A 23922-nucleotide genomic window follows, 5' to 3' on the forward strand; every position below is an offset into this window, starting at 1 on the left:
TGTATGCCATCATGCTATCATTGACTGCATCACATTGGTTCATAACTTGCTTGTGCCACCAGGTGTGAGTCGCCAAAGATTTTTAGTCGAGTTGCTCCGCGATGCTTTCGCCATCTTCATTCCATGTATGAGAGCCTCGTATTCGCTTCATTGTTAGATGCGTTAGGGAACGTCATCCGAAGGATGTACTTCAACTTGTCGCCTTCGGGTGATATGAGTACTACTCTGCGCCGGCTCCTTCCGATCTTTTGGATCCGTCGAAGTTCATGGTCCAAGTTCTCGATAAATACGGAGGTCCTGTATTTTGCAACTCCATCCACTCTGCGATGAAGTCCGGCGGTATTTGCGATTTTATTGCTTTTCTTTTTTCATACGTGATGTCCGAGGGAAAGTTCTATTCCCCAAAGGGAGACACGACCAGTAACTCTCGGGTTGTTCGGTATATTTGATAAGGGAGCTTTATTGACCACTATGATCGGATGTGCCGAAAAATAGTGGCGCAATTTTCGTCTTTGTCGTGAATACTCCATATGCTATCTTTTGGTGCTGCGGATACCTTTGTTTAGATGGTGATAAAACCTCGGTGACGAAGTATACTTGGCCTCTGCACGCCGTGGAGTTTTCCTTCTTCTTCCCTTTCGACAACTAGCCTTGTGCTCACCACTTGTGGTGTGGCTGCGATATATAGCGAGGAGGGGTTCCCTTTCTTTTGGTGCCACCGGAGGTGGCGGTGTCGAAATTGTGCGCTTCAAATCCTCGAAAGCTCTGTCGGCTTCTTCGTTCCACTGAAATTTATCTCCTTGTTTTATCAAAGCATAGAATGGCAGTGCCTTTTCTCCCAGCCTAGCGACGAATCTACTCAAAGCTGCGACTCGCCCCGTTAGCTGTTGTATCTCCTTCAACTTTGTTGGCTTCCTCATTGTTACGATAGCCTGTATTTTGTCGGGATTTGCTTCAATCCCTCTTGCTGATACTAGAAAACCCAAAAGTTCTCCTGCTGGGACGCCAAAGGAACATTTCGTCGGGTTCAGCTTGAGGCAGAACTTATCAAGGTTGTCGAAGGTTTCCTTGAGATCCTCGATCAGCGTTGCCCCCTTTTTTGATGTTATGACGACATCATCAATGTATACTTGCACGTTCTTCCCAATCTGTGTCGCCAAACATACGCATCATCCTTTGATATGTTGCTCCCGCATTTTTAGACCAAAGGGCATTGTTCTGTAGCAAAACACGCCGTAAGGTGTAATAAACGCGGTCTTTACTTCATCATCTTCTTTCAATCTGATCTGGTTATAACCGAGAATATGCATCCGAGGAAGGAAAGACGTTCACACCCAGCCGTGGAGTCGATAATTTGATCGATCCTCGGGAGGGAAAGTGATCCTTTGGACAATGTTTATTGACACACGTAAAGTCGACGCACATGCGAAGGACCTTAGTGTTTTTCTTCGGCACCGGCCACGGGATTTGCTACCCATGTGGCTTACGTGAATATCTCTTTGATAAAACCAGCTTCTTGTAATCGATTAATTTACGACGAGCATGGCTTTGCGGTTTGGTTCCGAAAAACGTCGCAAAGGTTGTTTGATTGGTCTCGCTAGTGGATCCAAGTTTAGGTGGTGCTCGGCAAGTTCCACGGGTACTCCTGGCATGTCGGCTGGACACCATGCGAAGATTTTCCGGTGCTCACGGAGGAACTCGACGAGCGCGCTTTCCTATGCGATATCCATGTCGTTTGCGATAGATGTCGTCTTTTTTGGGTCTGTCGGGTGAATCTGCACCTCTTTTGAATTTTTCTCGGTACTGAAAGTTGATTCTTTGTTTAGCCTTCCAACGTCTGGCAATACGTCGTAATCAGTCATGCTTTTTGACGCCAAGTACTCAGCTTGCATCCCGAAGGTTTCTGATAACCGGTGGAAATCCTTGTCGCATTTATCGGCTAAGGCAAAGCTTCCTTTAACTGTGATTGGTCCCTTTGGTCCAGGCAATCTCCACAACAAGTATGTATAGTGTGGTACTGCCATAAATCTAGCATATGCTGGTCGTCCCAACAGAGCGTGATATTGCGATGGAAAATCCACGACTTCAAACTCGAGCCTCTCGATTCTATAATTTTCTCGGGTCCCAAAGCTGAACGTCGAGATTGATCTTTCCCAATGGATAACTTGGTTTCTCCGGTGTGATGCCGTGGAACCTTGTGTACGTTGGTTTTCAAGTTTGCTAAGGATATGTTCATCTTCCTCAATGTATCTGCATACATAAGGTTTAAGCTGCTGCCGCCGTCTATGAACACTCGAGAGACATCAAATCCCGCGATAGCTGCTGGCGAGAATAAGTGTCGGCTGCCCTGGTCGAGGAACTTGCTGCGGATGATCTGCTATTGTGAAGCCGATATCTTGTCCCGACCAATTAAGGTACTCAAGCTGTTGGTGGAGGCATTTTCTCTGCCATAAACACCTGTCGTGAGATTACTTTACGAGCTCTATTGGACGGCCTTCCCTTCGAATCATCAACAACTGCTCCATTGGAGTTAGGATCAACATAAGGTGGTGGTGCGAGTGCTTGCCGCTATTCTGAGCTGATGTCGATTGTCATCTGTAATCGCGGGAGGAGGCGGCAAGTGAATCTCGCTTCTGGGTTCTCGAGGATTTCTCTGTGCTGCCCGCGCATTAGCGTTCTCTGCATACCGCAACATTGCTTGAAAATTTCGACAATCCTTACGCAAGTGCCACGATTGTCTTTTTCCGTTCGTTGTCGAGGAAAAAATGCATACGGCACGGTCCGTTCATCATCTCTTCGGGGGACACGAAAGGTCTTGGGAACCTAGGCCCGCTATTTTGCTCGTTGCGTGAATCATCCTCGTTATCACCTCGCTGCTCACTTCGCTTCTGCGGTAATCATCTCTGTTGCTTCCTCCTGTGTTTGTCCGAAAACCTGCCGAAATTTGTCCTGGAGCGTCGTAGTTCTGGTACGTCCGAGGAAATCTTCGCCTCGGTTGATAGTTTCGACCGCGGTCCTCCTCTGGCGACCTGTGTCGTTTGTTGTGGACGGCATCTTCTCCGTCCGCCCATTTGTTTGCTATCTCCATTAACGCGGATACTGTCTTTGGATTGGTCCTTCCCAAGTCTTCGACGAAATCTCCACGCCTGACTCCTGCGACAAACGCATCTATTGCTCTCTCGTCAGATATATTTTCTGCCGAGTTTTTAATGATATTCCACCTCTGGATGTATTTCCTCATTGGCTCATCTGGTTTCTGTCGACACGCTCTCAACTCCTCTAACGACGCGGGTTTTTTGCACGTGGATCTAAAGTTCTTGACGAACACATCCTCGAAACTTTCCCAGCTGTCGATGGATCCTGGAGCGAGTTTCTTTATCCAAGATCGTGCGGCTCCACTCAAATGCACCTGGATACTTTGCATGGCTGTTGCCCTGGTTCCTCCTGTAAGCTTCACCGTCTCCAGATAGTCGACTAGCCAATCCTCTGGATCTTGAAGGCCGTCGAACTTCTTGAAATTATCGGGTAACTTGAATCCTGAGGGGACTCGAGTTTTTCGGACTCTCCTCGTAAAGCATGGCAAGCCACACATATCTTCATCGGTCAATTCCGGAGATTGCCGATGATCCCTTCTGCTTTGCCGCGCTCTGTCGACTCTTGTACGTGCTGCTTGTGTCTCTTGCTCCACTTGGCCCTTCGAGTGCTTGCCGCTGATTCTGCTTGCGGGTCGTGGACTATTTTGCCTTGCCACTCCTTCGGGAGGCGTTGATACGAACAGCTTGTCCCCATAGCTCCAACTCCTGCTACCGCCATATTGTACAATGTTTCCCTTGGATCACCTGGAGGTGGTTTAGACGCAAGGATAAAAGCATGTGTCGCCATATACCCAGCCTCTGGTGTCTTAGGGATGATGTTTCCTCTTGTATCTATCGACATGAAGGACATGTCGAGGTTCCGGACCAAGTGCTCTCTTTACGCTTCGGGTATGTGTTGCAGCCTTGATCTTGCTCCGTTCCGCGCCTCCCGGTGGCTATCACCCGTAGTTCTAGATTGTCGACTTAGATCTGCCCTTCTCCTGCTTGGATGCGAAGCTGCCTCCTTTCTCCTGTTCAACTCAGTCATCTGTTTTTCCAATTCCCTGGCAGCTCGTGCGAGCCTATATTGATATGCTTGCAATTCTTACCGGTGTGGCTGTGGTAGCCATTGGTTCTGTGCCGTTCATAGCTCTTGCGGCTCTGTCCCACGCTGCTTGTGAAAGTTGAACTCTATCTCGCGGCTCTGGCCCGACGTATTTGTTGCCCAGGCCTTGTCGCAGATTGGAAGGATCGACGTATGGATTTCCCAAACTGTCGAAAGCCTCAGATGTCTCCTCTTGATCTTCAATGGCGTAAATCTGATGATACTTTGTACTCAGATCTACGTTGGGTTTGGTGACATCATCGTTGAGATTGATGAAGACCTTGCCCAATGTGAGAGATTTGTCGATGAAGTTGTAATCGTCGACATCGCTTGAGCCATCGCTTATATATGAGTCCGCAGATGACTCAAACGACATGTCGTTGAAGATCTTGGCGAGTTTCTCTCTTGCTCTAGTGCTGACGTAGCGTGTCGCCGAGGTTTCTTCTTCTCCTGACTCGGTTGACGATGCATAGTTTGAAAAATCGGAATCGACCACCGACGATCCCGATGAAATCGGAATCTCGACACGATACGATCCTTCCTTCTCGACGTGAAAGTGAAACCTTCCGAACGTCATCTCCATGGGCTCCGCCAGATACGCATATGCATCCAAACGGGAGGGTGGGTGAGGAACAAAATCGACAAGACCAGCAGCGATACTGTTTACCTCGATCCATTGTGTTGCTTGCGGTTGACGATGTCGAAGATCTTGAGCGTGCCATCGAGATCAGCTCCTTACGCCTCTAGTTCCCACAGACGGCGCCAATTGACAAGGTATCAACTTGTCAATGCCTATGGATTGTAGGCTAGGGTTTAATCGGAAGTAGAGGGTAAGTAGATCTCGAAGGTTTCAGCCGGAAAGTACTCGACGAATATGAAAACTAAGGTTTGCAGACAATGATTCGATTGATTCTTCGTCCCTCGACTCCCCCTTTATATAGGAGGTGGAGCCGAGGGATTCGTGCTATACAAGTTTACAGAGTCCGGGACGGTTTCTAACTCATCCCGCCAGATTACAAACAACACTTCCTATTACAACTTATCTTTCCTTAGTAAATCTTGGGCTCCCGAATCTTCTTATTCTTCGGGTATTGGGCCTCCAGTAAACCCCGGGTACCATCTTCGGCAGGCCCATTTGGGATGCCTATGTCAACGGCCGCATGAGTTTCAAAGGTAGCTTTTAGCTCACGGACCATCTCATATGGGTCATTGATGAGGACATCCCTACCTCACTACTACCTCCGTCATTGCAAGTTGAAGATGATCCTGCTGTGAAGCTCAAGAGCAATGAAGTTAGGATTGGACCAATGACACGAGCTCGTGCGAAGCTACTTAAACAACAGGTGAACTTGTTCCTAAACGATACTTTGATTGATGAGAACTTTATACTGCCTAAGTGCTATTACTTATGTATGATCGAGGTATGAGGAGGGAGCAAGCATCGCACGAGGAGGAGAGGAGCAGGCTGGACCGGAAGATGGACGTGAAGCTGGACATGGAGCTGGACATGAAGACATCCCATGGACGCGCGAGGGAGGAGCGGGAGGCATGCGCGAGAGGGGAAGCTGAAGTTCAGGCCGGTGCCAGATCCGGTCCGACCGGATTCTGCGTCGGGTCAGCCGGTTTCAACCGAAATTCTGGCTTGTGCCATCCGGGCACTATCCAGTAAGCCCGGGAGGTCCGCCCGGTCACCACCCGGCGCCAGGCCCGGTTTGAACCGGACCGGCCGGTCCCAGACCCGGTCGACCGGCCGACTCCGAGTCTGTCTCGACCAGATCTATTCTGGGTCGGTTATTTTCGTACTTTTTCGACCTGAGGTCATCCTGGACACCTATATAAGTCCATAGGATGCCCCCAAAGTTTCTTTAGACCACGTTTAAGATAAACCCTAGTTCTTAGTTGTTTGCTCTGCAAAACTATTGAATTCCCTACACCATATTGCTTGATATTGTGTAGATCCTGATAAAGTCTTGTGTGATCTGCTGTTCCATTGGGAATTAGACGGTTGCAACTTACCGCTTCGTGGTCGGCGGCTACGTGCGCAAGTGTGTGGAGTTGCGAATACCTTGCAGGGTTGAGAGCTGTTGCATTGGCGATAGGGACCAATCGAGAGATCTCGTTGCGTCATACAAGTTATCATCCACTACATTGTCGTGTTTCTCCGCTGCTATCACCCCGTGATCATCATCACCACCGTTGCTTACTGAGGAGATCTGGCCACCCCTTATCAGTCATGGTGCTCAAAACGCTTTTGGAGCTCCGCCTCTAGGCTGCACAGGATGGCACACTGAACTTGAGAGTATCGAATCACCCGAGTTTTGTAAACATTCTTTTCGTCCTTGGATACTGCAGGAGGTGGTGGGGGACCTAGCGGTGCTTCGAGCACAAATTGTAGATTTCCACCATTGAGGAAAATCCTCACATGATGGAACCAGTCGGTGAAGTTGCTACCATTGCTTTTAAGCTTTTCTTTCTCTAGGAACTGGTTAAAATTGATTGATGGGGACGCCATGATCTACAACATATTTGCAAAGAGTTTAGACTAAGTTTACGATAAATTGAGTTCAAATTTTAATTCTTAAATAAACTAGGTGAACTCTCACTCAAAACAATATCCCTCGCATTGTCTTAGTGATCACACGAACCAAATCCACTACACCAAATCCGATCATCACGAGAAAAGATATAGCTTTAAAGGCGAACACTCAAAGTGTTCATCATATCAATCATATGACTCATGCTCTACCTTTCGGTACCCCGTGTTCCGAGACCATGTCTGTACATGCTAGGCTCGTCAAGGAAACCTTAGTATCCGCGTGTGCAAAACTGGCTTGCACCCGTTGTATGCACATGTAGAATCTATCACACCCGATCATCACGTGATGCTTCGAAACGACAAGTCTTAGCAACGGTGCATACTAAGGATGAACACTTTATTATCTTGATATTTTAGTGAGAGGGATCATCTTATAATGCTACCGTCATGAACTAAGCAATACAAGATGCATAAAAGGATTAACATCACATGCAATTCATATGTGATATGATATGGCCCTTTTGTCTTTGCGCCTTTGATCTTCATCTCCAAAGCACGGGCATGATCTCCATCATCGTCGACGAAGCGTCAAGGTCAATGGCGCCGTCTTCATGATTGTTCTCCCATGTAGCAACTATTACAACTACTTTGAAATAATACTTCAACATGAAATTTAAAGACAACCATAAGGCTCCTGCCGGTTGCCACAATACAATAATGATCATATCATACATATTCGTCATCACATTATGGCCATATCACATCACCAAACCCTGCAAAAACAAGTTAGACGCCTCTAACTTGGTTTGCATATTTTACGTGGTTTAGGGTTTTCGAGTAAGATCCAATCTACCTACGAACATGAACCACAATGGTGATACTAGTGTTGTCAATAGAAAGAGTAGATTGAATCTTCACTATGGTGGGAGAGACGAGACACCCGCAAAGCCACTTATGCAATACAAGTTGCATGTCGAGCGTGGAGCAAATCTCATGAACGCGGTCATGTAAAGTTAGCCCGAGCCGCTTCATTCCACCATCCCGCAAGATGCAAATTACACGAACTAAAGACAACAAAAGCATCAACGCCCACAAACCATTGTGTTCTACTCGTGCAACCAATCTATGCATAGACACGGCTCTGATACCACTGATGGGATTCATAGCATAGAAAACAAAAAATTCCAACCGCAAGAACGAAAACGAAGCCAAGATGCAATCTAGAAGATGGGAGCAACGAGAAGATCACGAGACTAACACTCAAAGATTTCCAAAGTCTACGAGATTAGATCTCGTTGTTGCAGAAGATGATCACTTGCCACTTTCAAAAGCGCGTAGAAGATCTTGACGGTGCCACAGTCGGGCAGTACCTCCGTACTCGGTCACACGTTCGGTGTTGATGACGATGTCCTTCTCCCCGTTCCAGCGGGCAGCGGAAATAGTAGATCCTCCTCGGAATCCCGGCAGCACGACGGCGTGGTGGCGGTGATGGTGGAGAACTCCGGCAGGGCTTCGCCTAAGCACTACTAGAGGTGTAAGAGGAGGAGGGCGGCTAGGGTTTGGGGAGAGGGGGGCGCCGGCCTTGGTGCCTCTATGGGGTGCGGCGAAGGTGGTGTTGTGGTGGCCGGCCCCCTCCCCTTGTCCCTCATTATATAGGTGGAACCCCCAAGGGTTTCCCAGAAAACGAATAAGAGTCCAACTCCTAAACCTTCCATAAGGACGAAACCTACCCAAGGTGGGACTCTTACTCAAGGTGGGACTCCCACCCCTTCCTTGGTGGGGTGGCCGGCCACCATGGGATGGAGTCCACCTGGGACTCCTCCTCCCTTAGGCTAGCCGGCCAAGGTGGGTGGAGTCCCTCTGGGACTCCACCTTCCATGGTGATTTATCCCGGACTCTTCTAGAACCTTTGTAGAACCTTCCAGAAAAATACCGGATCATTTTCAAACCTAGAAAATGACTTCTTATATATGAACCTTATTCTCCGGACCATTCCGGACCTCCTCGTGATGTCCTGGATCCCATCCAATACTCTGAACAAACATTCGAACTCCATTCCATATTCCATATCTACTTAAACGACATCAAACCTTAAGTGTGTCACCCTACGGTTCATGAACTATGCAGACATGGTCGAGACTTTTCTCCGACCAATAACCAATAGTGGGATCTGGAGATCCATAATGGCTCCCACATATTCAACGATAACTTAGTGATCGATTGAACCATCTACATACGATATCGATTCCCTTTGTCATGCGATATTTTACTTGTCCGAGGTTTGATCATCGGTATCTCCATACCTTGTTCAACCTCTTTACTCCAATATGACCAAGTCACATGCTTGGAAGCTAATCAGACGACATTCCACCGAGAGGGTCCAGAGTATATCTATCCGTCATCGGGATGGACAAATCCCACTCTTGATCCATATGCCTCAACTCATACTTTCCGAATACGTAATCCCACCTTTATAACCACCCATTTACGCAGTGGCGTTTGATGTAATCAAAGTACCCTTCCGGTATAAGTGATTTACATGATCTCATGGTCGAAGGACTAGGTAACTATGTATCAAAAGCTTATAGCAAAATGAACTTAATGACGTGATCTTATGCTACGCTTAATTGGGTGTGTCCATTACATCATTCATCTAATGACATAACCTTGTTATTAAGAACATCCAATGTTCATGATCATACTATGATCATCTATTAATCAACAAGCTAGTTATACAAGAGGCTTACTAGTGACTCCTTGTTGTTCACATAACACACATGTATCAATATTTCGGTTAATACAATTATAGCATGGTATGCAAACATTTATCATAAACACAAAGATATATAATAACCACTTTATTATGCCTCTTGGGCATATCTCCAACAGAGGCTCCCCCAACCTTGCTCCTCTCATTCCCTCCAAAATTTCTAATGCTCCCTTGTACGTTTGTTGTTTATTAAAGTTGTTAAGCCTGGCGTAAGCCCGCCGTAGCCAGGGTAAAAAAAAGAAGCTTCTGGATTCAACCAGCACTCCATGTGGTGTCTTCATTTGCTTTTTCTTTCTTCTTTTTCTAGATGTGAGCACAGCCTCGTTTTCTAGCCAGCACAAGCGAAACACCGCCGGCACCAACTGTCCAACCAAGATAAGGGCAGCACCAGCTAAGAGCATCTCCAGCCGTTTGCCTCCCAACACGCAACGATAGAGTTTTGGCGTTCACACCGGTGCTAATTTCGGCTTCCTTGGATGTTGATGCTTGATCCGTTCGGCCATGTACCACGTCTTCACCATGTCGTCCAAGTTCGCCGTGTTTTCCTCCCAGAAGAAACTGTAGATCTGTGTTCTTCTTAGTCGCCGCGGCGGTGCCCTTGGGCAGCTCGATCTTCACGTCCTTCTTCTGTAAATGCAGCTTCACCTCTCATTGGCCTTCACCTGTCTCTGCTCGCCATGGACCTTGGCGTCTGCTATGCATGCGCCGATTGAAGCCTGCTGTCGCTCGCCGGGAGGTCCCATGGCTTTCGCCGCCTTGAACTTCTTGTTGACGCACTTCAGCCTGCCCTCGGACGCCTGGTGACGGGAGCGTCCGGCTTGTACATGTCATCCTTGGTCTTGGCGAGGGCCAGGCGAGTCTTCTTCCACTTCTCACACATTTCAATCCTTGAGAAAAACGTGGAGGAACTTGAAATTGACGCCTTTGTGATCATCGCGGTAGGCCTGGAACATGTGGAGCATCAGCAGAGAAGAGACGATCTTGGCAAATGAATCAGCAAAGAACTAGGCGAGGTTTGGGGGAAATCTTGCTCACCGTGCGCTCGAAGTTGGCGCCGCTCTCTGTCCAGGCGTCGATCTCCTCTTGGATCGCATTGTTGCACGCCTGTTGACCAATGCCCCTAGTGGGTCATCATGGCCTTCTTGCGGCGATCTATGTGGATACCGACGAAGTAGGGTTCGCAAAGCTTAAGCTTATCGAGCACCGCCTTCACCCTCGCCTGGTAGTTCTCAGAGTTCTGGTTGGCGTCGGTGATTGGATCCATGCTCACGACCTTCCATGCTTCGGCGATGCACTCATCTTCCATGTTTGTCCACTTGATTCGAGGCTCGGCAGGAGGTGCGGACTTCAACTTCCTCTTCCTCTTCACATTTGCCTTCGGCCACTTCCTCTTCCTCCTCTTCGTCTTCCTATTCCGGGTCGGCCTCCAGATCTTGAATCCAGGCTAGACTTGGTGGCGACTCGGGCGTGTTATTGGGTGAAGAAAGTAGGGCCGAGGACCGTCGCAATGGAGCCGGATGCGATCATGTGCTGCATGAATGTCTCGCCCGACATTCCAGCGAACGCGCTACGCGCGTCGAAAGGGGACGGTAAGCGTATCGCCGGTGAGGTGTCAACGGCCGGATATCCATGGGAGGGCCCACGGGCACAGGGCAGTGCGGGAAGATGACGTTGGGGTCGAATCCACCATCGTGGCACTCATGCGGATGGAGTACCTCAACCTCGACGTGGAATGGCCATAGGTTTCTAGGAATAATGCAGGAGATGACGACGAGTAGCTAGACGGAGACGTGCCGGCGGTTTGCCTAGCCCACCCGATGATGATCTGCGGCAAATGCTAAGGACGCTCCATGGCCGCCCACGTCGTCGCTTCTTGAACCCGCGCCTGCGCCTCCTCCTCATCCCGCGCCGCCTTCATAGCATTGACCTTTAGGGTCCTCTCCCGCTAGGCGCCTCTATTCAGCCACCTAGGCGACATTGGTCATGCCATATAGCTTCTCCTTCCGCCCCTTGGGCTTCACTAGTAGGAAACTAGCTATAAATGAGAGGTTATTATGTGGCTTACCTATTTAGCATGCGCCACAGAAATAATTCATGTGGTGCACCACACCAGGTGCGCCACTGAAATAACGTATATTTGTGGCGCACCACACTCACATGCACCACAGAAGTAAGGTGGATCCCACCCCCGGTCAGGCTCAATAATTGGTTTCATTATTTCTGTGGCGCACATGACCATGTGCGCCATAGAAATAAGACATTTTGTGCGCCACAGAAGTTTTTTTGCTCTCCACGCAACTCCACCCTCCCCCCTTGATTTTTTTGCCTTGTAAAATACAAAAGAAAGAAATAGATAGAAATTTTAACAAATAAAATCCTTGGAGGTGCCCATGTATTATGTCATCTAGTTTAATTGAGAATTAACAAACATGAATTTCGACTTATTTTTGCAAAGTTACGTTGCAAAATCGTCAAACTGGATTTCTGGTTGCATACAAATTCGAAAAAAACGCACAATATATCAAAATGACCGGGAGAAAATTTTACATTCGAATTGGCTTACCCGGTTAACCAATTTTTAGAATCGCCAAATTTGAAAAGAGGAAAATGTTATGGCAAAGTTAAAAATGTTTACTCTGAAATTTGAATTTTGTGGCGCCCTCCTCCTTTACCCCACTTCACTTTCCACTTCTCATCCTCTCCTCCTCTCCTCCACTTCTCGTCCTCTTCTCCTCCTCTCCTCCACTTCTCGTCCTCTTCTCCTCCTCTCCTCCACTTCTCCTCTTCCCTCCTCTCCTCCACCCGACGACCTCCTCCAGCGATCTCCTCTCCTCCACTTCTCCTCCTCTCCTCCTCCTCTTTTCCTCCTCTCTTCCACTTCTCCTCTTCCCTCCTCTCCTCCACTCGGCGATCTCCTCTCCTCCTACGGCGATCTCCTCCTCCTCCACCCACCACGTCCGGCCGGCCTCCTCCTCCTCCACTTACCACCTCCGGCCGACATCCTCCTCCTCCTCCGCCCACGACCTCCGGTCGGCCTCCTCCTCCTCCACCCACCTACCACCTCCGGTCGGCCTCCTTCTCCTCCACCCACAGACCACCTCCGGTCGGCCTCCTCCTCCTCCTCCTCCACCCACCCACCCACCTTTGGCGACCTCCAACAAATTTTTAAAAAAAATCCTGCGAAATTTTGGCTGCCCTAGACCTAGATCTGGCCGCCATTTTTTTAAAAAAATCATTTTTTTGTGGCGCACCACCTCTGGGTGCGTCACAGAAAGTTTTCTGTGGCGCAGACTGCCCGGTGCACCACAGAAATAAGACTTCTGTGGCGCATGGGTCCGTGCGCCACATAATTCTTATTTTTGTGGCATAGATTCTATGACGCACTGCCCATGCGCCACATAATAGCTTTTTGTGTGGATCTAGGCGGTGTTTCCAGGAGGGCAGGCGAGAAACGGCGGGAGCTAGCCGGGGAGGGAGGTTATGGAGGGAAGAAATGGAGGTACACCGAATAAAAATGGAGGGAAACCGGCTCTCTGTCGCTGATAGTGCTGGCCCACGTGCCTTTTCCCCTATCGTTGGTGTCCCCGGGCGCACCCCGGCGCGTTGGGTTCGGCCAGGGATCGCCCGGCGAATAACATGCCCATCCGGCCAAAATTGGGCTCCTGGGGAAGTGGGAGAAAAAAATTTCGCCGACGTGAAAAAGGCGCCCTAGGGGCTTGGGGGAGGGGGGGGGGGGGAGGGGACGAGTGGAGATGCTCTTAGGTGGAGAATATTCAAGTGGAGCTAGCTGTCAACTTTCACACCCACATCGTCTTCCTCGCTTCAGTCAGGAGTTGTCGTTACCACCATCTACTTTTATGCATTTATGTTTATATATCCTCCGTTGCATCGAAGCTTTATGAGTAGTGGATTGTAACCCTAATCGACTGTTTTGAAAATTTGCTATCAATACAAACTCTAATAGCGCCGCCACCGGATTTTGGCCCGGCCCTCACCCCCTTCTCTCTTATTTCTCACCATAATTACTTTGAATAATTCTCACCTCCTGTTGTGTGACTTTATCTCCTCGAATCAGGGTTTCAGCCCACTATGTTAATATAGCAACCATACAATATAACCAGGAGAGTCTCGAAAAAAGTAAATGCTAGAGGCAGCACCAAACATACACCAAAGAAAATGAGAAGAAACAAAATGAATACTGAGGCGGATCAACTAAACAAAGGAGACCCACAACTAATGCGCCCTCCGGAAAAGTTCCTCCGCACTCCTAACCCCGAATTGTTGTGTACGAAGCAGCACCTTCAAGGAGGAAAGTGAACGCTGATGCCCGCCTGCCCGAAACAGATGGTCCTAGGGTTTCCCCTGGCACACAGAGGAAAGTGGACGAAGGGTAGCTACGGAACCCTTCAGGAAGGAATGTTTCCACCCGAGGGCAACAGTGTTTCGGTGTCAAGCGAGCAGACAAGTATTTCTCCTGAAAAAACCCTACCCACAAACCTTGGCCACCCTCTAGATCCGCATATGGCTCCTCGAAACGGATGGTCCTAGGGTTTCCCCTGGCACACAGAGGGAAGTGGACGAAGGGTAGCTATGACACCCTCCAGGAAGGAATGTTGCCACTCGAGGTTAGCAGCGCTTCGTTGTCGGGCGAGCCAACAAGGATTTGTCCCCAAAAAACCCTATCCACAACCCTCAGGGATCCGTTGCACAGGAGCTCTGTGAGGACGAGGCCTCGAAACCACCAAACTCACCGTCCACGAACATGCATCACTGCGGTCACGAAGCCACCACCATCATCTCACCAAGGTTACCGTCACAAGACTGGCAAGGTAGGGGCAAAGTAGTTTGAATATGGGCCGGCAGTACCGTGGCAGCGTGGGAGGGGACTACGGCCACTGCCAAAGACGGTAGTTGACCAGACGCATCGGCATGCACACCAGTTCTAGTTGGGTTTTGGCCGGGCAAGCATGCCTATAAAGCCTTTGCGGAGGCACACAAGTCCTACTTTTCGCCTTTTGTAACTAACAAGGCAACCCTCATTTTCTTAATCATCAATGAAACTTTGATTTTTGCTCGATTTTTTCGTAATTAATCGGACATCTTTGGTCTTAATCAATGAAACGGGCAAAGCTTTTGCCTGGCGTTTAAGAAAAACATCATCAATGGAACTCGCAAAGCTTTTGCCCCAGAATCTGAAGACTTAACCAATCCATTATCGCTAAAGCAGACAAGATGTACTGGTTCCAATGATCCATCCTCCCAATTCAACACAAATACTCAATGAACATATTTACAAGACCAACCTACTCTAATTACGCGAGAGTTCAGATATATGATTCTGAAATCTCAAGTCACAAATAGTAGCAAACCTATGACAGTTCGGAACTACCAAAGCTACTCGTCCGGTCAGAACTAATTTTAGCACTCGCTAGCTCCAATGCAGGCACCTCTTATCCTAGTCCTGGCGGTTATCTCCGCGGCGCGACGACCACGACCTCGAAAAGTAGGACGGCGAAGGCGGAGGCAGCGAGCCCTGGTCGTCGGTGCCGACGGGGACGTCTGAGAGCGGCGCGAGTAGGCGGCGTACGCTCATGGAGCGCATGGTCCGGAAGCTGAGGGACCTGAGGATCTTGTTCTTGGAGAAGACGTCAGAGGAGTTGGTGAGGATGAGGTAGACCAGCCCCTGCACGAGGATGAACGCGACCACTTTGGCCAGCACGTCGCGGAGCTCCGGCGACATCACGAGGGCATCCTCCATGTCTTCCGGCGTCGAGCGAGCGAGATATCGGTTGGGTGAAGAAGCTGGCTGGCTGGCGAACGAGCTTGTGGCAGAATGCAGATGAGGTTGCTCTTTGTAGATCAATGATCCGATGTTTGGGTCTCTGCTTGCCTACTCTCTGCTCTTTATATAGAGCGAGGGTTGGCCCGCGGATTAACTGATAGCATGTGCGATTGAGAGGTTTGATTAGTTTTCTCTCGGTCGTCGTGCACGCAAGCGGGGCAAAGTGCTGTGATTGGCCGCGTTGCTTTGCCAGGAAGGAGGCGCAGCTTAAGCTTGTAGAACGAGTCCTGAATTTTTAGCTGGTTTGTGATCTTGAAATTTTTGATATGGTGTCCCTATGTCAGCACGTCACAGCGTATGTTGGGTCGGTCTGACTTGGCGGGACATGTGTCGTGTCTGATTCTGAAGGCTGCTAAGAAGATTTGGACGGCGTTAGGTAACTAGGCTCCCTTTCGAAGACAGTGTGATATGGATATGGAATCGATCCGCTTTAATCTCCAGTCAGATAAGGACTTGTCTCGTCTACGCATCGAGAAGCAGGATCACCATCCTGGAAGCAGTGGTTTTCTCCGATACACAGACCGATAGACGTGATTAAGCAGCATTTCTACTAGTGCCAGTTTAACTCGTTGAACACGTTTCAGTTCATCTGGGTGCTGGTTAATCTTTCTTGGAAGAGCGGCTGATTTGACCCTGTCGCCGCAGATCGGAGACCCAATGGCAATGGTGGTGCACGCGCTAGAGAGTTGAGATGAGATGCTGTTTTGAATCGGTCAGCAGCAAGACGAGACGACTACTGCTGCGTATTGTATTCTTTCTAGAGATCCGACAACTGCACCACTTGAAGAAACAGAATATTACGATTCTGACGGGCACCGGTCGATGCATCTCAGCAAGTTGGCAACAGGTTCGCCTCGCCGATTCCCGCAAGTCTTTGCTGGTCGTGAGAAGCTTCCTGGATTCAGCACTCCATGTGCCATCTTCATCTGCCGTTTTTCTCTTCGAGATAGATGTGAGCACGGCCTCGTTTTCTTGCCTGCGCAAGCGAGACACCGCCGGCACCGACTATCCCACCAAGATGAGGTCGGCACCTCAAAGCTAAGCACGGCAGCACCAGATAAGGTCTTAATTTTATGACGTGGTTTGGATGCCAAGCAAACGTGCGCCGGCTTGCATTGTCCATGTTATCAGTCATAGCCATCCCTACACACTGTCAGTCCTAGCCAAGTAGCCATCCCTATACACTGAAACAAGTAGCTCAGCTTGCATTGACCATGTTTACAAATTACATGGCTCGCCCTCAATCATTGTCTTCGGCAGAGACATGGTTTTTACTAGTGTTCCACGGCAAGAACTTGCTAAAAGGTGCAGATATAGGAATGAATATGAGCACATCGATCCTATCACCCGGTCAAACAGAGAGGGTTAACCAATGTTTACAAAATCACGCATCTTTGGAACTCCATTTCAGGCATTGCATGCTTTCCTCCACTCCAAGAAGTAATTGAAATTGTATTGCTTGGACACATAAGTGAAGAAGCTCAAGGCATTTTACAGGATAGGCAACATGCAACACAAACAATCAAGGAAAAAATGATCAAAGCCCAGGATAGAATCAAGAAATATGATTATAAGAGTAAAGAGAGGGAACTCCAAGGAGATATGTTGCATCTGAAGATACAACCCTACAGGCTCTCAGTCTCCAAGGATCACTCAAACTACATTCCAAATTCGATGGCCCATTTAGAGTGTTGAAGAGAATTGGAGAAGTAGCATATGTACTGCTGTTCCCTCAAGGTGCTCAATTGCATCCAGTTTTCCATGTAAGTAAATCGAAAAAAAAAACATCTTGGAGCAAAAGCTATTCCTAATCTAGAGCTGCCACTGATAGACTCAGGAGAACATCAGAGTAGCACCTGAAGAAATTCTGGCCAAACGGGTTAGCCCTAGGAACAATGAACTAGTCGTACAGTGGAAAATCAAGCGGATCAATCTGCTCGGCCCTCAACCCCTTCCCTCTGAATTTCTCACCTCCTGCTGCGATTGTATAGGAATTCGGGGATTATTAGCTCAGGTATTACACAATTGCCCGGAAACCATGCATGCTTGCCATCCTCAAACTAAACAGCTGGCTGCAAATAGTACAAACCATCGCCCAGCACTGTCTCCTCCTAAATCTTCTGGACAATACATTTCTCTTTCTTGTTCAAAACAGGTTAACTGGATATTGTTATCTGTGTAAGGGCGACCTTACGCTATGCTATGAATAGACAATTCACTAGCAGAGATACTATCTATAGATAGTAGTACGTTGCATTACACCAAATTCATGTTTAATTATTGCCACCTCAAAATTCTTCCTTCTTTCCCAAATGAAGTGATCCTAGCAGCTCAAACCCTCTGCTTCACACTGCCCACCACTACTCTGATCATCGCTGCTGCTCACCAGGTTTATGGTAACCTTTTTCAGTTCGCCATCATCTGAAGCTACTTCCAGATGAGCATCCATGGCACGTATCTCCCAGTCATGGTGCCGCAGAAACGAGAGCACGCCATCCCCTGTTTCACATGTAAGCAAGCCTTACTTCAGAACTGAGACACCAGGGTAACAGGAACATAAAGACCACATTCGAAGTTCCTTTGGCAACTAACCTAGAACTATCATTTTTCTAATAAGAAGATCCATCTTTGTGAGTGTAGAGGTGCCAGTCAGGGGCAAGGAATAGAGGAATGTACAAGATTGATGACAGGGTCAAAGCCTCAAGTTGTTAGTAGAAAACAAGGGCTAAGGCCAATTCTACTGCCACTGATGTCTTCCCCTACCTTGGACCAATTTCAACAGCCCAAGCTCTAGTGACGTTTTATTCCAAATGTGAATCTCAACCAGAAACGCAGGCTTCGACATCAGGTTATCGTGGTTCTTTCTCCTTTTCGACCGCTTGCTCTCGTGCTTGCTACCGATGATTCACTTGTTTAACCGACACGACAACAATTGGAAAAGCAGTACTAACCTCCATTCCGGACGGCCTCGATCTGAAACAGCCCCGACCCCTGTGGCCCAGTTACGGGGAATGTGCACGACACGGACCTCCGCCGATGGCCCAGAACAACTGAAGCATCATACCATGGTCCTCTTAGTATAGGTGCCCCGATTGCTTCTGCAACCTCTCGGTTCTCAGTAGCCATCTCTATCGCCTTCCTGTAAGCAACATTCACACTTGTAGGTATCATGCGCTAATCACAAAAGGGAACAATACGTATCCTAAACATTCTATCCAGAGAAAAAGTCCAAAGGTATACCGGGAGCACACAGAGGAACATTATGATTAAGGTAGCAGAGTCTATTGAGCTATAAAATTAAAACAAAAAATAAATGAAACAACACTGGTATAGTGGTATTCATGTGGATTAGGCACAACCTACAGCTAAAGCATGAATGAAGGAATCCTCTTGGTAGAAAAATAATGAACAACACGATAGCTGAGTTTAATGTGCGAGGATTATTAACTAGAAAAGTTTGCATTCACCAAATGATAGTCCATCCACTGAACAGATAGAACAATAGGAAATGAACGGATTGGCTACATCCTACATATGCTACATGATCACATAAGAGCAAACTAGTGTTTTCAGTCCGCATATATGATGATGGAAACAAGTTGTGACACAATGGAATTAGCACGATGAGCTCCTCGGGATTGGCTAAACACTAACTAAGCCTGGCACTGGCAGCCTTGAATCTTCAATGTATGAAATGGTGCTCTAGTTATTACAAGAAGCTAGGTTAGATAGTAAGCATGGCAAATTACGAATAGGATTAAATGGACTTCGCCTTGAATGTCGAAAATCTCTTTACTCTAGGTTTGCAAGAGGTCAGCATGGTAGAGCAGACCTGGTGCATCCATGGAAGATGGCGAGGTCGTTGATTCCACTGAGGGCCACTCCGCCAGCGAGGCTGATGGCCCCGATAGCCACCACTCTCCGCCCCACCGATCTCTTCTTCCGCCCACCGGCGACGCTTTCTCCGGCAGAGTAAGAGCTGCAACAGAGCCCCTGAGCTTCCCTCGCCGAGTGTATGACTACCGGGGTTAGAAATGGAGATGGCTACTTACCGGTGGATTTGAGAGGGTAGGGCGGATCTGCGGCCGGCGGCGAGCAGGAGCGTCTTCCTCGCCCACGCCGCCGGCGACATTCTCTCCTTTCCCTGTCCTTTTTTGGGCCCCTTCCGATTTAATGAGCGAATAAATGAATGGGCCAGCCCACAGCCCAGCCCAGCAGTTAGTTTTATGGCATCTTCTTTCGCTCGAATCAATCCCACTCCAATGGCGGGTAGCTACTCTCAGATACTCCAGGAGATCAAGAGAACTTCTCAGGATTTGGAGGAGGTTTCTTTTGTGCACGAGAATAGGTTGTCGAATAAGGAGCCCCATGATCTGGACAAACTTGTGTTAGGTTGGCCTGTGGGTCGTTATGTCTGGTTGTCGTCGCCACCGGTTGGCGTTTGTATTCCCCGCCTTATGATTGTTTGAATAAAGAGGCAGGATGAGTTCTCAAAAAAAAAAAAATCCAACTCCAATGGCGTTGGCGTTCGTCGGCAGCGTAGCTCTGCCACTAGACTGTAGACTGAGATTTAGTTTAAGTCTAAGTCGTCTAAAATCTAGAGGTGCCTAAAAATAAATATGGTTCTGATAGAGAAGTGGAAAAAAATAAAAAGGAGAAAAAGATTTCCTTGTGTCTTGGACAAGGATGATACCGAGAAGGAGGAGATATATGATATGATATAGTGAGGTGTCCAAGCTGGATCTTCTATAGTCGAATAACGACACTGAGAAAGAGGAGACATACTCCCTCCGTTCACAATTAATTTGTGTTCTCGGTTTAGTTAAAGTTAAACTTTATAAAGTTTAACTAAATATTGAGGAAATAATATTAACATCCACGATGTAAAAGTTATAATACTAGAATCACCGTAAGCTATATTTTCATATTATATCCATTTGATATTATGGTTGTTGATAGTTTTTCATATATTTTTTGTCAAACTTGGGAAAATTTGATTTTGTAAAAAGCTAAACCACGAACTAAATAAAAACGGAGGAAATATGATATATTGGTATAGTGAGGTGTTGAAGCTAGATCATCTATAGTTGTTTGCACCTGGCGCCACCATCCCTACCTCGCACCAGGCACCACCTCCTTCACACGCTAGTGGGCAAGGAGGAGAAGGAGAGAAGACCAGTAGAGCCGCAATTGTCGCCACCCGAGGATGTTTAACCAAACAAAGCGTGTAAAAATGCTTAATACCGCAACTCTTCTTTAATCTGTAATTTCACAGTAATGAAACGTGATCAGGAGATATTGACCCCTCTCCATTTATCAGAGGAGAATGCTTGTTCTCTGGTATGTACAAAAGCAGTGTTGTTAACAAGGTACACTAATGCTCCAATAGCACGATAACAGAATAGATGTCGAATGTTTCAGTGCGCCCTCTTCTATCTGTTAAAAGTACAGTTTATGTGCATCTGGCCACCCTTCTCCTCACATCCAGCTCTTCACCGTGGCCTGAGAGTGTTCTTTGGAGCACTAATCCACGGAGTGCCCGCGATCGCGAACCTCCACGGCGCTGTGACATGCTCGGATGATGCGTAGTCGATGCCGACACGGGGGCCAACTAAAATGTTCTCTGGTTCTGGCCCATCCAGTACTTCCAATCCACCTGATACAGAAAACAAATTGGTGGGTAAATATGCATCGAAGACATCTAACAGTTTCAGACAATACCATCTGACACTGACAGTTTCTGGCTATACTGGAAATATATCAATCGTACCGGGGGTATATAGTGGATGGTTCGACCAATCAGTGGAAAGCCCCAGAGCTTGGCCGACCTGAATAAGAAGGCAAGAACAGCTATGATACAGTGTTGTAGGAACAACCATCATTCAGAAAATAAAAGCCTTGATGTCGAATGGTGTAGACCTTTCCTGGTCCTGTAAGTAGGATTGGTTTCTCGGTTTGTTGGCCCCGACGCTGCTTAATGATATCTAGCCCTACAGCAATTAAGAGCAACATTCAGCTCAAACTAGATCTTAGAAAGGAGTGGGGGATAAATTGGTTTTCCTTGCACAGACAAACACATGCATTAACAGTTGGCCACAAAGGAATACCATTTCATGGTGCAAACATGTAAATGTAACTTGATTTGTATATGGGGTTCTACTACACTTGTCTAATGATAGAAACTTCTTTGATTTATTTTCTAACGTTAGGACAAATAGAGGATGGAGTTCAAGTTACAATGGAAATGGGAAACACATGATAATAGATGGCCACCGCGCCTACTCTTGCTCACATATTTTATTTCTCGTCAACTACCACCATTTGGCAGCGAGGTGGCAAAAGTAAACTTAAACATATTCTAAATATAACTCAGATGCTTCCAAGAACTCACACTCTACAATTAGGATTAGTATAGTTTCTCAAATAAGAAGCGTGATTCAGAAATGCTTCGGGTGAAAAAAAAATCAGGAATAACGAACAAAGCAAGAGCCATAGGCCCAGCCGGCGACTCCAACGAGATTTCTCTTTAATCAATATATCTTCTAATCAAAACAAAATAAGCACCACATTTCAGTCAAGGTTCACAGAAATCACCTCAAATCCTTAACTATTTCACTTGTTAGTATTAGTACATCTGTGCATTAACAAAAGTATTTGTTGGCATATATCTATGTGCAAAGAATGAGCAACGCATACCGCTAACTGGAGCACATGATCGGATCAAAACAGCAGCCCCAACACCCTCTTTGTCGGCAACAACATTGAGCATCATGTGGAGTCCATAGCATAGGTACACATACGCATGCCCTCCTGATCCAAACTACACCCCGACGATGGGGAAGACCTCAGCCAACCTCAAAATTGAAAATACTCCACAATTAACATTCATCAAGCTCGACAGCGCAAGGAAGCACTGGCCTTACCATGGGAGCAGTTCTTGTTGTGGCGCCGAATCGTCCATGGCACGCGGAGTCGTTTGGCCTGTAAGCCTCCACCTGAATCCAATGTAAACAATAAATTTGAAATTGGCACAACTTGACCAACTACTACTTTGCTAACTTTAAGAAGGATGAAAATAGTGCTGACAGGTGTTGAAACGAATGCTATGTTAGTAAAATTTCACAATATGCTGCTAGTACATTTCGCTGTCAAAGGAAGAAATATGCTAAAAATGACCCGCAACAAAAAATGATCCTGATGCTAGTTGTAGTAGTGTATAAGTTTGATCAAACAAAATGAGGCATTTTTCAAGTACAAACATCTCTCCTCCCAAAGAAACAAAAGCACAAACACCTCGGTGATGCGGAGGACGACTTGGTCCCGGCGCAGGAGCTTGCCGAGGAGTCGTGGGGCGAGGTCGAGCGCGTCCACCTCGAAGAACTCGCGAGGCAACGGGATACCTCCAGCCGACTGCGCGGGCACCGCCGGCGTTGCGGGGAGCAATGGCGTGGCCCTGGCCGCCACGGACGCCCGCGCAGCCTCGGCCTCTCCGGCGGCGAAGTCAACAGCGAGGCGATGGCTACTGCGTGGCTGCTGCTTCTTCCTGGGGGAGGACCGCTTGAAGCGTGGGGGCGTGGCCGCGCCGGGGGTGGTCATCGGCGACGACGGCTCTCCGGCGGCCGGTGGGCTGCAGCTAGCGGCGGCGTGGGGGAGGGGATGGACGGTTGGGATGGAACGGAGGGGTCTCATCGAATGTCAACTGTGAATCCCAGCGGCACAGACCACGCCTCCAGGTTTTTGAGATGGTCAAAAGACTTAAGAAAAAGTTTATGATTTTTAAAGGGTGTGGCTATTTTCCAGTTGATTGAGAATAAACTTCTTATCAATTCTCTTTTGCCACTTATGTTGTAACTCATGATTAGCAAGTTAGTTCTCATGTTGTTGAGAACTAGCAAAACCTTTTTTTAAAGAATATTTCATATCACTAATGGTGATCATTGGTCTGTTTGCACTGCAAACTAAACTGTCAATTGACGCTACAAAATGTCAACTTGTCAACTGGCACATTGAACTTTTCATAATGAGACGTAACGCATAAATTTAGCCACATCTCTGATTGTCTGGTACTCCATCACATCATCCGTTTCTACAGGACTTTGAGAATGAAACCTCGTGAAATCAATGAACGGGTAGATGGTTCCATCATTTTGCATTCTACCCATGGCAGTAGGATAGCGACACTGAAGTATCGGGAAGGGAAAGGGAAACACATACATCAATTCCTTCACACACAACTGATGATACGCTTCATCACGTCCAAGGTATATTTTCCGTAATACTTCATCTGCTAGAAAACAAAAAAAAAACATTTTAGTAAGGATCTTCATTTCGGCTCATGTGAGCATATGAATTAAAAAAACTAGATCTTGAGCCTAATGTAAAATGGGGAGTGGTTAGGTCAAAGCTGGATTGAGCCAAGCGAAGTGTGAACAAAAAGACAACCCTACAAGAAATGCATGGATATCTAATTTTAAGAAAATAAGGATAATCATATTGCACCTTGAAAAGGAGAAAAACCACAATTAAATGAACCTAAATCCGCGACATAGCATGTGAAGGTTTTTTTTTTTCAAAAGAGGGCATACTCCATCCTAT

At 47.5% G+C, this 23922-nt stretch overlaps 3 protein-coding genes across 3 annotated transcripts; all 3 read right to left on the bottom strand.

The window, feature by feature from the left end:
* Window positions 1-14720: 14720 nt before the first annotated feature.
* LOC124688567 lies at window positions 14721-15358 on the bottom strand. The gene has a single exon (XM_047222228.1). The coding sequence runs from the start codon at window positions 15241-15243 to the stop codon at window positions 14941-14943; it is 303 nt and encodes a 100-aa protein (XP_047078184.1). The 5' UTR covers window positions 15244-15358; the 3' UTR covers window positions 14721-14940.
* Window positions 15359-17404: 2046 nt separating this feature from the next.
* LOC124688569 lies at window positions 17405-19489 on the bottom strand. The gene is made up of 4 exons (XM_047222229.1): window positions 19380-19489; window positions 19160-19306; window positions 18279-18466; window positions 17405-17826 (listed from the first exon to the last, which is right to left on the bottom strand). The coding sequence occupies exons 1-4, from the start codon at window positions 19457-19459 to the stop codon at window positions 17651-17653; spliced, it is 591 nt and encodes a 196-aa protein (XP_047078185.1). The 5' UTR covers window positions 19460-19489; the 3' UTR covers window positions 17405-17650.
* Window positions 19490-20602: 1113 nt separating this feature from the next.
* Window positions 20603-22923, bottom strand: LOC124688570 (DNA-3-methyladenine glycosylase). Its single transcript, XM_047222230.1, has 6 exons — window positions 22621-22923; window positions 22251-22322; window positions 22024-22147; window positions 21247-21317; window positions 21098-21155; window positions 20603-20983 (listed from the first exon to the last, which is right to left on the bottom strand). Exons 1-6 carry the CDS (start codon window positions 22921-22923, stop codon window positions 20820-20822), a joined length of 792 nt encoding a protein of 263 aa, XP_047078186.1. The 3' UTR covers window positions 20603-20819.
* Between the last annotated feature and the right edge of the window lie 999 nt (window positions 22924-23922).

The sequence above is a fragment of the Lolium rigidum genome, chromosome 2, assembly GCF_022539505.1.
Source record: "Lolium rigidum isolate FL_2022 chromosome 2, APGP_CSIRO_Lrig_0.1, whole genome shotgun sequence".
NCBI lineage: Eukaryota > Viridiplantae > Streptophyta > Magnoliopsida > Poales > Poaceae > Lolium > Lolium rigidum.

Coding starts and splice junctions, on each gene's coding strand:
- LOC124688569 (XM_047222229.1), bottom strand. CDS start 19,459: ATGTCGCCGGCGGCGTGGGCGAGGAAGACGCTCCTGCTCGCCGCCGGC. Junction 19,307..19,379: donor CTACCCTCTCAAATCCACCG/GTAAGTAGCCAT, acceptor GCTCTGTTGCAG/CTCTTACTCTGCCGGAGAAA. Junction 18,467..19,159: donor ATCTTCCATGGATGCACCAG/GTCTGCTCTACC, acceptor TGTTGCTTACAG/GAAGGCGATAGAGATGGCTA.
- LOC124688567 (XM_047222228.1), bottom strand. CDS start 15,243: ATGGAGGATGCCCTCGTGATGTCGCCGGAGCTCCGCGACGTGCTGGCC.
- LOC124688570 (XM_047222230.1), bottom strand. CDS start 22,923: ATGACCACCCCCGGCGCGGCCACGCCCCCACGCTTCAAGCGGTCCTCC. Junction 22,323..22,620: donor TCGTCCTCCGCATCACCGAG/GTGTTTGTGCTT, acceptor CATTGGATTCAG/GTGGAGGCTTACAGGCCAAA. Junction 21,318..22,023: donor ATCATGTGCTCCAGTTAGCG/GTATGCGTTGCT, acceptor TAATTGCTGTAG/GGCTAGATATCATTAAGCAG.